The sequence below is a fragment of the Punica granatum genome, chromosome 1 (genome assembly GCF_007655135.1).
Source record: "Punica granatum isolate Tunisia-2019 chromosome 1, ASM765513v2, whole genome shotgun sequence".
In the NCBI taxonomy this organism is placed as follows: Eukaryota; Viridiplantae; Streptophyta; class Magnoliopsida; order Myrtales; family Lythraceae; genus Punica; species Punica granatum.
In genome coordinates, this window is record NC_045127.1 from 52,257,380 (window position 1) to 52,270,945 (window position 13,566).

The 13,566-nt window shown below is 37.4% G+C and overlaps 1 protein-coding gene across 4 annotated transcripts; it reads right to left on the reverse strand.

The window, feature by feature from the left end:
- Positions 1 to 31: 31 nt before the first annotated feature.
- On the reverse strand, positions 32 to 4,399 carry LOC116208048. Of its 4 annotated transcripts, none has more exons than XM_031542402.1 (4): positions 4,244 to 4,399; positions 2,224 to 3,713; positions 741 to 1,683; positions 32 to 510 (listed from the first exon to the last, which is right to left on the reverse strand). In XM_031542402.1, exons 2-4 carry the CDS (start codon positions 3,676 to 3,678, stop codon positions 251 to 253), a joined length of 2,658 nt encoding a protein of 885 aa, XP_031398262.1. In that variant the 5' UTR covers positions 3,679 to 3,713; positions 4,244 to 4,399; the 3' UTR covers positions 32 to 250. The 4 variants fall into 4 exon arrangements, with proteins under 4 accessions (XP_031398262.1, XP_031398856.1, XP_031399560.1 ...); XM_031542996.1 differs by having other exon boundaries at positions 2,224 to 3,678; positions 4,244 to 4,391; XM_031543700.1 differs by having other exon boundaries at positions 2,224 to 3,224; positions 3,408 to 4,378.
- Positions 4,400 to 13,566: the final 9,167 nt, after the last annotated feature.

Consider the following 13,566-nt stretch of genomic DNA (forward strand, 5'->3'; position numbering starts at 1 on the left):
AAGAGTAGCTTACCAGAATGGAAAAGGGAAGATTAGCTAATGTTATAAAGAGGAGAATAATGTTTGAGAAAAAAATGATCAATTTTTACTGAACAGAATGGGTCTTTTGAGGTCTAATAAGGTCAAAGACCTCTATGAACAGTGAAGCCAAAGTGACAATTTTTTTCTAATTCTTGTCTAAAATTTCCTAACGAAAGGGGAAGGGCTGCAGAAAGCTGCAACCCCCAACTATCAAAATATCAATCTTCTGCTAGAGACCTAAACGTAACCAGGGCCGCGATCTCGTGTTCATCACGCTCTCCACCACATCCCTGACATAAATATCGAAACATGCCGAGCAAAGGCCTTTTATCAGACTCGACTGTCCACTCGATACCAGTTCGGAATGCGAACAAGCCAATGGTGGTGGTAGAGGGCCAGCATGGACCTCGGTTTTACGGTGGTCGAGCCCACAAGCCGCCAGAATTGTATGTGTGGAACTCCTCGCTATGTCCTTGAAATCATCATGACCTGAGATCAGACATCGCATTTTTAGCATCACAACCATGAAATTCAAATGAGCTACTAACGTAAGACCCTTTCAAGTACCCGTAGCCATGCCATGCTCAACATAGCTAGAAGTTCGAAGAAAGTACAGTGCAACAACAAGACCTTGTAAAGAACCTATACCCTAGCTTTTCAAGTTCTGAAACAGTGATGGCATCAAGTTAAAGAAGAAAATGGACTTCACATTTGCATACCTAAAACATCTTTGGAGATGCTCTTCAAATGGTTTTTAACCATTGATTGCACTTGCTCCTTCGCTCTATCAAAGTGGCTTTCCTCCCTTACCGCATGAGGAGAGGCAGTAAACTCAGGAGCCAAAGTTGATATGCTGCTGGTTGACTGAGGAAGCTGCTCATGAGCCAGTGCCACATTATTCATCCCTCCAAGCTCGTTGAAGGTAAGCGCTCTAGAGGTATTACTTGGAGGCATAACAGTCAGCTCCTCAACTCCTTGCCTTCTCGAAGTAATCTGTCTAGAATGAAAACACTCCCTGCTTCTCAAGGAAGGCGACGAAGTTTCTTGTAATCTCTCCCCGAAGATGCTCTCAAGTGATGCCCTCATTTCAGGGGTCCTCAAATTGGGAATTGGACTTGGCCTAGAATGATCAATGCGGGAATATAGTGGATCAGGGCCCACATGAACAGCAGATATCCCGTCTGTTCTTGGAGAGAGAGTATTCATTCTATGACCAGTTAATATCTGCTGTATGTGGCGTTGTATCCATCGCCTTCCTGATACAGTAGCAGCACCAGCTCCAAATGAAGCTGCTTGATTGATTACACCGTTAAATCTTGGAGATGCCAGACCTCCAAGTCCTTGAGTAAAGGGCAGAGGAGAAGGGGTCACATTAAGGTCCAAGCCATCACCACCATTTATGCCCATCCTCTGGTCAGACAAATTAGGATCTTGAGGGTAAGAACTTGAGGACCCAAGAGCCCCGGGTCTGCATCCCTCACAATACCAGTTCCCTTCAGGGACCTCTCTCCCAAGACCCACACAATAAGTGTGAGCTGGAGAATCACAGAGATCACAAAGAAGCATAAGACCATCGTCCCCACCTTGGTGGCATTCTGTGCATATGACATTCTCGTAAGGGTCAAGATAACCCCTTATTTCTTCCTCTGAGGGTTGGTAGACCTGTTGATGTTATCATACAAAATGTCAACAGAATTCCGTAACTTAAAACCATTCAGATGAGAGACTAAAAGAGCATATATAAGCAGTACTATGGAGGGCCCTTCAAAGCACTTGTCAAAAGCTCTACTGCGTTAAGAATACATCATTCTCTAAATAGACATCAGCTTTTGCAGACTTACTATTCCCGCTGTTTCTTAAAAACAAGCACTAGTTCTTATCCAAAACACAAAATATGCATCACGAACAACAGACTTTCCAAAAATTCGAATTTATGTATCTAAAAATAATAATAAGGAGAAGACGAAGAAGAAGAGTATGCTTTGCAAGTAAGCACTCCTTAACAGGAACCCCAGAAGCAATAGGTATATATATATATATATATATATTCATATTTATACATCCGCACGCAAAAGGAATGTGGTTGTGGTTGAGACTTTCTTTCCCTTATTAGTAAAGGGGGCGCGGGACGTTCGCGGAGTCCGTGCCTTCCGTATATTTATATTTTATATCCTAAAGGGTAAAGGAGAAGTCATTATTTACCTGATCACGCTCTGGCACTTGTATCACCGCTTCCCTTAGATCAACCCCTGCAGCTGATCTAGCTGGTTTACTGATGGTATTGAACCTCTGCTTGCATAATGGACAGCGGGATTCCACTTTTGACCATTCCATGATGCAAGTGAAACAAAAATAATGGCTGCAACAGTTTAGCGTTCCTCGGATCCTTCTCTTATCCTCTTCAGAGAGACAAATTCCACAAACTTGCTTTATATTCACTTCCTCTACTTTTTGTTTACCCTTTAGGGTAGGAGACTTTCTTTGCTGTGGCAAATCAACATCCTCTTCTGTTTTCCTGGATGGAGCTGCCCTCAGTCGCAAGTATCCACCTTTTACACACCGCTCAGAGGAGGATGAACTCCATCGTCCAGGTGTTACATTCAGATTCCTACAAAATTCACTGGCTTCTCTCACCTGCTCTCTCTCTTCCTCAGATATAGTGTACTCGAAATCAGATGACCCGGAACTCACGAAATCTGAATCCGATCTCACCATATACCTCCTCTTGCTTCTTCCCATAGTTTTTCTCCCCCTTTCTCTCATAACCATGTTCTCCTCTGAAAAACCAGCATCATCCTCATCGTCATCTTCATATCTGGCCTTCTTCCTTGTTCGCTTGATATTCCTTCCCTTCTTTCTCGAGAGACTCTTCGGAGCTGCCAACTTCTTTCTCCGTTTTCGACCACTTTTAGCAACCTTTCTTCGAGTGCCCCGTCTACCCAACTTCTTATACGCCTCCAATTTACTCCTGTTCCTCATTTTCACCGCAGAATCCTCTTCATCATCCAAGCAATCATCTTCATCAGGTGTAAATTCCTCATCATCCTCGTCGTCGTCATCATTGGCTTCATAATCCTCATCATCGTCATCTTCCTCTTCTAAAGTAACTCTATTCCGCTTTCTCGAAGTTTTACCCCCGGATTTCCTTTGACCAGATGAACCCCATTTCATTTCTGATTTAACTACCTCATCCTCTAGTTCATCTCCTCCTCCTTCCTCCTTAACCTCGTAGTCTTCATCATTGGCTTCACAATCTTCAACATCATCACCTTCTTCCTCTTCTAAAGTAACTCTATTCCGCTTTCTCGAAGTTTTACCCCCAGATTTCCTCTGACCAGATGAACCCCATTTCATTTCTGATTTAACTACCTCATCCTCTAGTTCATCTCCTCCTCTTTCCTCCTTACACTCCTCATCCAACTCCTCCACATAGTCATCATCATTAACACCATCGTCGTCATTCAAGACCTCATTATGTAGACTCTCAACTAGACCATACTCAGACTCGGACCCAGCTAAATCCTCCAAGGCATCCTCAGATGCATCGCTCTGTTCATCAGAAACTACGTAATCTTCATCTGAATCATCCGAACTCTTGTCCCCCTTGGCCCTTTTCTTAAAATCTCTCTTGGAACCACCCTTCCCTCCCCTTACCATCTGTTTCCAAATCCACGAGGCCCCGGTTTCAGCAACTGAATCAAATCCAAATATCTAACAGATGAGCAATACAAAGTAAACCTTATCTCCTAACTGACCAGGCAATCGAAACACCAAATCACACACAAACACAGCTCAGGATAATATAAGCTCTTCGTTTCTTGCTTCAGCTCTACTCAAACACAGATGCAGAAATCCATCCTCAAATTTTCACAATCAAACTGCATCAATCGCCTAAATTTCCAGCTTCCCCGATCTGTAAGCAAGCATTCGAACGCGCAGACAGCCAGAATTCGATAAATTCAAGATAAAGCAATTCACCACAGCTCAAAACGAAGACCAACCCGACCGAACCCCTAACTCCCATTAAACAAATAAAGAATCAAAACCCAATTTTAGATGATGCAAAGAAAGGGAGAGAAGGTGCAGAAACCAATCTCCCAATCAGCCGAATCTGAGCACCGAACAAACCGCCAAGAAACAAAGTTTGCCCAAAAGGGTCGGCAGACACGATCCAATTCCGGCACGCAAAGCTTCGAATTACAGTGGCGAGGGGCAGAATTACCTGAGAGGAGGTTGAAGAAGAGGGAAGAAACAACTGTGAAGAAGAGGAAGGAATTGCTCTCTCCCCCCCTCCCTCTCTCTCTCTCTCTCTCTCTTTCTCTCTCTCTCTCTCTCTGCAAATGAGTGGGGGTTTTTTTTTTTTCCCCGGTTGCTGCGTTTCGTTCGGTATTTGTCCTTCCGATTTTTCTTTTAATTATTTATTTTTTTCCTTTTATAATAAATAAATGATTAATCAATTAAAAAATGGAGGAGACATTGGGCGCCTTACGAGGGAGGGTGTGTGTGCGCGTGAGTACACAGCTTCGACCTTTCTTCATGCCCGGTCATGTGAATTTACCTAACTGCCCCTTCCGTTACTTTTCCGCTGCAGGTTAACGAAGCGGTTGACCCCCGGGCTGAGATTCGATGGGGGCGATCAAAGCTTAGCGGCCCCCGTGTAGGGCCTCCTGGACCGTCCGATGCGTCCAATCACGGGCGTGATTGAAAATGATTCCAATTCCATCACGTTTATCACCCTTATCTTTTATGCCGGAAAATGAAAAAACGAAGACGAAAAGCCCCCTTATTTGGGATTAGAGTTGAACTCAACTCTATTATAATTTTGTATATATATATATATTTAATTAGATTGTAATGATGGTAATTTGTATTGTTAAATTATGAGAAAAAAAGTGCGAAAAAAGTAATTAATAATTAAGATAAAATAATAATTATATTGTTGAATTGTGGAAAGATAACGAATAGTTAAGAGATGGTTAAAAAATTGAAGAAAAGTGAAAAAATAATAATTGTATTGTTGAATTGAAAATAAGTAGAGTTAAGTGGAGTAGAGTTAAAAATAAACTCTAAAACCAAACAAAGCATTTTAATCAAACTTGAATTAATTCGATTAGAAAACTCATTGCGGGAAACTCGATGAATAAATGATTCGTTGGGCATAATAATAAATAAACAAAGGAAAATGCTATACGATAATTTACTTATTACTTTTAATCATAATAACTCGGCATATGAATAGGAGGATTATGTCCTAATCAGAAGATTATCATATCCATTAAATTAATGAGGGGTGTGATCCTTACTATTGGCGCTAACGAATATAGCCTCGGTTTTATTGGGAATCAATTCCATTAGACCGTTTACAATGACATTATTAACTTATGAAAATCACATAAATTGACATATGGAAGTAAAAGCTGAAGTCAAATACTGTCAATTCGACGAAACGCGTGGCCCTGGTGTTCTACTGTAGTTTTGTATAGTTATCCTTGGAGGTATGCATGGATACCGGATATATCCAAAATCGATCAGAATCTACCCGTTATGGTAGGGGTCCGGATAGCTCGTATTGAAATACAGCACCGGTGAAAACCGGTTCTAGTTTCGATTCTTGCATATAGGGTATCCAAAATCAGAACCAAACTAATACTCGGACTCGTATAATAATTTTCCTCATCATATGTATATATATAGTTATATTTGGATATTTATATATTTAAAAAATATAATCACTAATTTTTTTAAAAAAATCTAAATCTATATTGATATTCTATTTTGCATGATTACTGATTATGAATAAGACATTTTCGATTTTATTTTACGAGACAAAAAATTTACATGTTCCGACGGGATACTTGGAACCTGTGATATAATACACGTTCCGGGTAGGTTCCAGTTCCATGACTCAACATGATATGGTTCGGTTCCCAAATTTTGGAACTTGTCCCTTATAGAATAGGATCCGGATATCGTGAAAAAAAAATGGTATCTTGACCTGCACACCTCTAGTTATCCTCGATCATTATTCACGGATAGTTTACCTCGGGCCCGGTCCAGTGACTGATGGGCCGGATCAAAGAGCCTCAGCCAACTGGGCCGGTCAAGTACAGGGCATATGCTCAACTAAAACTCGGGCTGGATTGTGTCAGGCAGCCCGCCCATTGAACTATCCAATATGCCATAGACTCAATTAGTCCATTTCTGGGCTGGGCCCTACCAGCCCAAAAGATCACTGGCCCATCTATGGGAGATTACAATAACGCGTAAATTTCGCTCTGGTCATGTGATTAACTCGACTAAAAGAAGAATGATCATCGGTCATTGGATTCTCATCGACCATAATTAGTTTCTTAGTTGCATATAGTTGGCTGAAAATTCTTCTCAGTCTATGTCTTACACTCATTATAAAGGAGAGAGTCTTGATCGGAAAGTAGGTAGATCCTTCTCATTTTAGTTCGATTTTAAGTCCGACGACAATAATATTCTATGATCAATAATTCATTAAATCTATGTGAATGAGCCATGTCCACTGCATTCAATATCCCAAAGCTCTTTTCATCATAACTTTCTCTTCTTTCTTTCCTGCTCAATGATAAAACGAGAAATTAGAAAAGCGCGCGCACACATATATATATATATATATATATATATATCTGCTGTAGGGTAAAAAACCTGTTTCCCAGTGTTTAGTATGTTATCATCATGTCTTTATAAATTTACAATTAGCAAACTCATTGTATATTTTAATCAGCCAAAAGGCAGGGAAAAAAGCTAATATATTTGTCGACGTTATTTGTTCTAATAATAAAGGTAATCATCAAAAGAGAGTTGAGTTGTTCAATTCCACATGGCTTGAAGTGTTGATGACAGTCATATGCCTAAGTTTTTAATTCTCTGATTTTTCTTTTTCTTTTCTTTTTTTGGTTGAAAAATTCTCTGACATTAATTTCTTATCTAGATTTTATGATCTTTTATCAATTAAATGCACATAACCTCGGCATACTTGACACTGCTTAAACCGTTCAATTTTCGCACCGTTACATCAAAATATGATAGTTCGCGCAAACAGGATTTCGAATTACTTGACAAATCGAATGTATAAATGCTATTAAGTAATCTAACCATCTTTTTTCCCTGAGTTTTTTTTTTTTTTTTTGCATAGGCACATGGTCATATTATTAAAAAATTCTTTACAAAGGATGAGGAATTATCTCGTAACCGAAATTACCGACAATATTTTTAGATTTTCGATAATGGCAATTGAATATTCAAGAGATATTACATGTTAAAAACTGAGATTAACGAATATGTTTTATTCCTCATTTCATTAATGCGTGTTGTATGTATATGTGTGGGATGTGGAATAAACAAGGTGAGTAGGGAGATTAATTTGTGCCTGAAAGGGGGGGACATGATCTTCTCTTATGGGGGCACTGAAATTGATGAGCTTTGCCAGATTTTGCTGACAGATGAACAACTAATAAAATTATGTAAATCTTAACAAGTCGCTCGACATAATTATAAAGATGTCTTGTGAACAGCTTTTTGCTTCCAGGAGATTGACTTAGCCAAGTGTATTTGCCTGTATCTTTGGTTCTCGATCCTATCCATTGACTTACATTTATGGACAATGCTAACTTAAAGAGGTAACCGGAATCTTGACAATTTACCATATGAAATTGGACGCGCTCGTATGTCAGTCTTCCATTATAATTCATACCCTAGATATTGAGTAAATGGCCAAACCCGGCCATTATCGTTTGAATCGACTAATTCCCTCCTACTTATATAGTAGCAAATTCCGACCGATGCTAGTTTCTTCACTATGACCTATGGATCTAAGCTAATTAATTCCTTCCTTCTGCTAAAGGAAAAGAGAGACTGAAAGGCATAAGGGCCAATCTTATATTGGCCTTTCCTCCCTTCTTTTTATTTTTCAATATCCATATGGCAGACCAAACCCTTAACTTTAGGGTCTTGTTTTTTGCTATATATCCTTCTTTTTTCAGCTTACATATGCAGAGCATTTGATGCTTTTTTTCCCCCCTCAATATCATTAATCAATTCATATAATAAATAAAATTCACTCTCGGAGTTTGACAGAACGTCATGCAAAGTATCTGTTGCTTTGGCCTTTTGCTGCCCTGAAGCCACTTGTTGAACGCACATAGCTTAGGCCATCCCCCTCCTCTCTCTCTTTTTTTTTTTTAATCTGCTTATGCACATATAATAGAGTCAATAGACTTCACTTAAAAATTGTCCACGCCATGGAAGAAGGTCGAAAATTTACCATTCCCACTTTTATATTATAAGTCTATCGGCCATACGAAGAAAGGCCTCGTTTCCCTGAACTGCGCATCGAACGGACACATATAAAGTCGAGCGCACTTCTCTTGCCAATCATAACTTAACTTCAATGCAATTGCCTCTAGCTAGCTTCTTCCTTACATTCATAACCCATTCGTAGTACTTGGAAACAATGTGATATTGATGATAATAAGATGTCCTAACTAAAATCCGGAAAATTAGCCTTTTATTTTTCTCTCATTGATTGATAAAGGGATAAAGAAAATGATTGCACGCATGATCATCCACATGCCTTGGAGGGGCTGTAATCCCAATCTAGATAACTCTTTTGTGGGGTTTGTTGTGTTGTTGTCTGTCTGGTTTTTCTTTCTGTTGGGGTGTCAACATGAAAAAGTATTTTGTCCCTCGGGACTTAGACACTAATTAACATTCCAATTCGGAAAAGGATGCGCTGCCACTTTAGACATTAACATACTCAGTTTGGAAATTGGTTCACATCTTGCACCCATATCCCCGGCCCATATAGCGAAAAATCAAACTAAAAGCATGGCTAGCTTTTTGATTTTGTACCTAATGAACCACGTGCCCAGCAACAAAGGTGCAATAGATATGCCCCTCTAGATCGATGTGACTCGTGTTGAGGTAATAACACCCTGATCACGATATGTAAAAGGGGTTGTTCTCGACTCGTCTTCGATCGAAGCATAACGTTAGAGTGATCCAAGTTAAGAAGCTAGATTTGTTTAGAAGTTTCTCGATAGTTAGTTAGATGCCATTAAATTTTTTTCACACCCGGAGTTAAAAAGCTATATAGGTGTAGGATAATCCAAGTTAAAATTAGGTCGACCTACTAGAAGTGACCGATGAAACTCTACAAATCATTGAATTTAGTTTTTATTTTTTATTCACAAGAGATTCGATAGGATAGAGAGGGTTTTTCCTTGCGCGACTCCTCGTGTGACCGCCAATATCAACGTGACAAGTGGCATAATATTGTGATGATTGAAACTTCAATTACAAAACTGAAATAACTTGTAATGGAAGACCATGGGACTAACTTACAAAGAGTCTATTCAATTGGCAGGTTAAGTCTCCATATGCTCCTTTTTTTTTTTTTCTTTTGTAGTTGCATACACCAATTTTATAAAAGGAAGCGGGAGGAATGTGAAGTGCTGTTGTTTTGCCCTAAAGGAATTTACCGATTTGCAAAAACCCATTGGGCAACTTCACGAACGATCTTGTGAATTTTTTTTATACAAACTCCGATTAAATAAAAACCATGCATTTCAGCATGGTGTGATACTTTTTTAGTAAATTTAATGAATCTTTTTTCTAGTATGCATTTGGGACTACTACGATCATCGGAAACATGTTTTGATGAATGATATGAATAAAACACTTGATAATGTTGACATTCATATCGATCAGGATGCAAAGTCTTTCTTCACGTTCTGCTTGCGACACTTATTAGAAGCCAGAGCCACTTTCTTCTCATAATATTTTGCTTGAAATGCTTTTCAAAAGCTAGAACCACTTCTCATTGTTCCACTTTTATCTTTATTTAATTTTGTCAAGTTGAGAGTAAAAGCCATTCTTCGTATGGGGATCGCAATATAGTTTTAATTTGAAAGTGGGAGAAATTTTTAACAATTGTGTTGCATCGATATTGAAATGTTCAAACTAAAATTATGTTTTAATTGAAAAGAGCTATTTCAGAATGTATAACGAGTCCTTTAAATAAAATTATAATAAATTAGGATAATAAAGTGATTTTTTCTTCGTTTTTAACATTTCTTATATAGTTAGCAATAGCATAACACATATCATTTATAGATATTTCTTCATTCATGATATTAACCGATTATGTTTCATATTTGAATATTTAAATAATATTGAAAGAAGAAAGCAGATGGACGCAATAACTGCACGGCCCGTTGTCTAGTTTCTATTAATACAATGGAGGTTTCATATATACACTCTGTTTGAAATCTCTCCAAATGCAAGAATTTAATTCATATGAGTAGAAATCAATTAAATTATTATGTTTGGATTTCAAAAGATGAATTAGATTAAAAATGCAAAATCCACGTTGAATTTGAAATAGGACCAAAATTAATAAGATTTTCTAAATATATATTCCATTCTAAAATGGATTCCTAACAATACTATTCAATTCAATTTTAGTTAAATTAATAAATACATCAAATGACACAATCCATTAACAATTGAATTAAAATGAAATGAAATGAACCAAATTCGAATAATTGCTTAGCACAATTCATTCCAAACGGGGTGATAAAGATTTTTTTTTTCAATTATCAAAAACTACTTGACCTTCTAAAATTATTCAAAAAAAAATTGGGAGTATATAAGTTTAATCAAATTCATAAATAAACGGCCAAAAATGAAAAGAGGAAAATTGTTTTTTTTTAAATAGTTTCCCTTTTATTTCGTATTTAAGATAGATAAATAGATAGATTAGATTAGGATCATGTTATGGCGAATTGGCAATGTCTTTCAGCCGTGGCAAGTGGGACCCACGCGAAGTGAGGACTGGGCCTCGGGCCGGCTGCCTTCCGCCGGTAACTAATTCATGCCGCCGGCGGGTTGGCCCTTTCGGGCCCACCGGAGGGAGCTCCATGTGGGCCCCCCCGCCGGTGGACCTTTTCTTCTATTTTGGCGTAATTCATTTTCAAAATTTTTTAAAAAGTCAATCAATGCACGAACCTGCCAGGTTCGGATCCGGACCACACCTTTGAACCTCCACACCAGTTGGAGGGAAAGGCCGTTTGAAAATCTTCCTCATTTAATTACCAAACTATGTTCTTTTGCTAAGCATTTAAGATTAAAAAACTAATCACGACATAGCCGGACCGATACAACCGGAAGATTTTCTGTTGGAGTCTTCTCGAGTTCAAAATTACCACGAACTGCTAAATCCAGGGATATAATTAGAACTTTCTATTTACGACTGCATGCCTATGATTATTTCTGAGTTGATTAATGTTTTAAATTGTATTTGCCCATGCGAGGCATCACGATGTATTTCATGCACAAATTGATGCATCAACTTGTCACCCTCAAAACAGAAATTCCTATAATTTTTTTAAACGCAAAATGCTCTATCTAAAATTGTTGATGGATAACCATTTAAATTCCATTTTTTACATGCCCAAAGATATAAGTGCTCATTTTCCATAAGATTTGATAATGAAGCGTATAGCGTTTTCTGCTAACTTTTTTGCACAAATCGATGGAGTAATATTCTTGCTAGCTAGTTTCAAAAGCTTGAGACCATACATAATATTAGTTCATCAGAATAAGCATTAATCAAAAGAAGTTTGCTCATAACAACAAATAATTAAAAGAAAAGAAGTTGAAGCACATCTATGACCGAATTCATGTGAATGAATGAGAGGGCCTTTGGTTTAATTTTTGGGGCAAATAAAGGGCTTGGTGGTGGCCCAAATCATGAGGTAGCAAAGCTTCATAATGCCATGTTTCTATATTTCTAACATCTCTACTTACTCTCCATTGATCGTTGCCCCAGACGATGGCTTATTCTTATTATCGTCTTCTCCTATCGACAATTGTTATATAGTGTGGCCTCAAACATAAAAATGCTAACCTTTTCTTTTGTGAAAACATAAAATAAACTGACTTATTAAATTCTTCCCACCCCCCAAAAAAAAAAGATTGTATTCTCCGTCGATGCCTTTTGCTTTTGAAGGAAAGTTTCCTGTTTTATTATTGTATATGTGTATATACAATGATGTTATTGATTTTCTTATTGAGAGATTGATTTGTTTATCATATGATCTAAGTTAGTGAAGAATTGGTTTTCTTTTTAATTTTTCCTAAAAGGAAATTATACATTGTACCCTATCTAGAACATAGGGCTCGTATAAAGGCTTGTCACTGAAATCCCGATCCTCGCTAAGTCCTATTTTCTCTCAGTAGTTCCATGCTTCATCGTATTATTATCAGATCGACATGCATTGATATTTTCGCCATATTAGTTTCCATTTCTTCAGCTTTGCACATATTTTTTTAAAATGTTTTAAGATGCATCTCACAAGTAGAAAAATTATGTTTTATGTATCGTCATGCAAGAATTCAATATATTCTAGGAACTCATAAATTTTCTATATCTTCTAAATATTTCGATACTACAGCTCTGGAATTTCTTCGATTTCGAAGACATTTCGATCTCAACTTCATAAATAACATCCCACCAAATTAAAAAGATATAAAACGGTTGGTAACCGATTTTTAACCAACTCTCGGTGCTTGAAAATGACTTTCCGCCTAATTAATTACTCCATATATTCCTCTTAGTAGAAGGGATTAATTGGTAGGCCTCCTCCAATATTAATTTAATTTACAAATATTCAAATGAAGGATTAATTGATCCTCTAATCCCTTTTCACTTTTTAATTTTTTTCCCTTTTGATATTGAACTAAATTCATGTTCCATAATCATTATGATTTATGACATGCTTTAGACTTTATACATAAGCAAAGGGGCAGCTCTCCGATAATTTTATAAGAAAAATTAATTAACTATATATAGCATCAATTAGCGGCATTGGGATTGAGTGATCGATCAATTTCAAGCCACATAATTTACTAAAGGTTGCGAAACAACTTTATAATTACAGATATGATTTTTTTTTTTTTACGTTGAAAGTTCTGATTCACCTTCTAAAGTAAAGTTTGATTTGATTTCGCGATAATTAAGTATCAATCTCAGGCCATATCATCAAGTTTTTCTCATAAGATATGATGATTAAATAGAAGCCCTTTTCCAACTTTCTCTTATACTATTCTAATTGGTTCGGGTTCTAAAAGTATCAAGTGCCCATTTTTTTTTTCTCAAAATGCTGAACTATATAAGCAATCGAATTACCCATAGTCAAATTTAAATTTGAGATATGATTGATCAGGACCACCTATTTCAATGAGTTTCGATCCGGATGACACAAACAATTAGTCACAAGAACTACTTCCGCCAAACCACATCACGTAGTATATAGGACAGCTAATTATGCACATCGATTGTTTATGCATTCTAAGCAATATAATTTCTCTTTTCTCCTTCTGTCTGGCAATTTTGTTCGTAGCATAAATTCGGCATCTAAGATTTACCACATTCAAGGTGTTGAATGACAAAATAATATTCTGATAAAGATATACAGGATGAGACCTTTCAGCATGTTTTCAGTAATCGGACTAGTT

What these genes read in the sequence shown, in the direction of transcription:
- LOC116208048 (XM_031542402.1), bottom strand. Translation starts at nt 3,678, where the DNA reads ATGGTAAGGGGAGGGAAGGGTGGTTCCAAGAGAGATTTTAAGAAAAGG. An exon ending in AAGTGCCAGAGCGTGATCAG is followed by an intron (nt 1,684 to 2,223) that starts GTAAATAATGAC and finishes TAACATCAACAG; the next exon opens with GTCTACCAACCCTCAGAGGA. An exon ending in CATCTCCAAAGATGTTTTAG is followed by an intron (nt 511 to 740) that starts GTATGCAAATGT and finishes GTCTGATCTCAG; the next exon opens with GTCATGATGATTTCAAGGAC.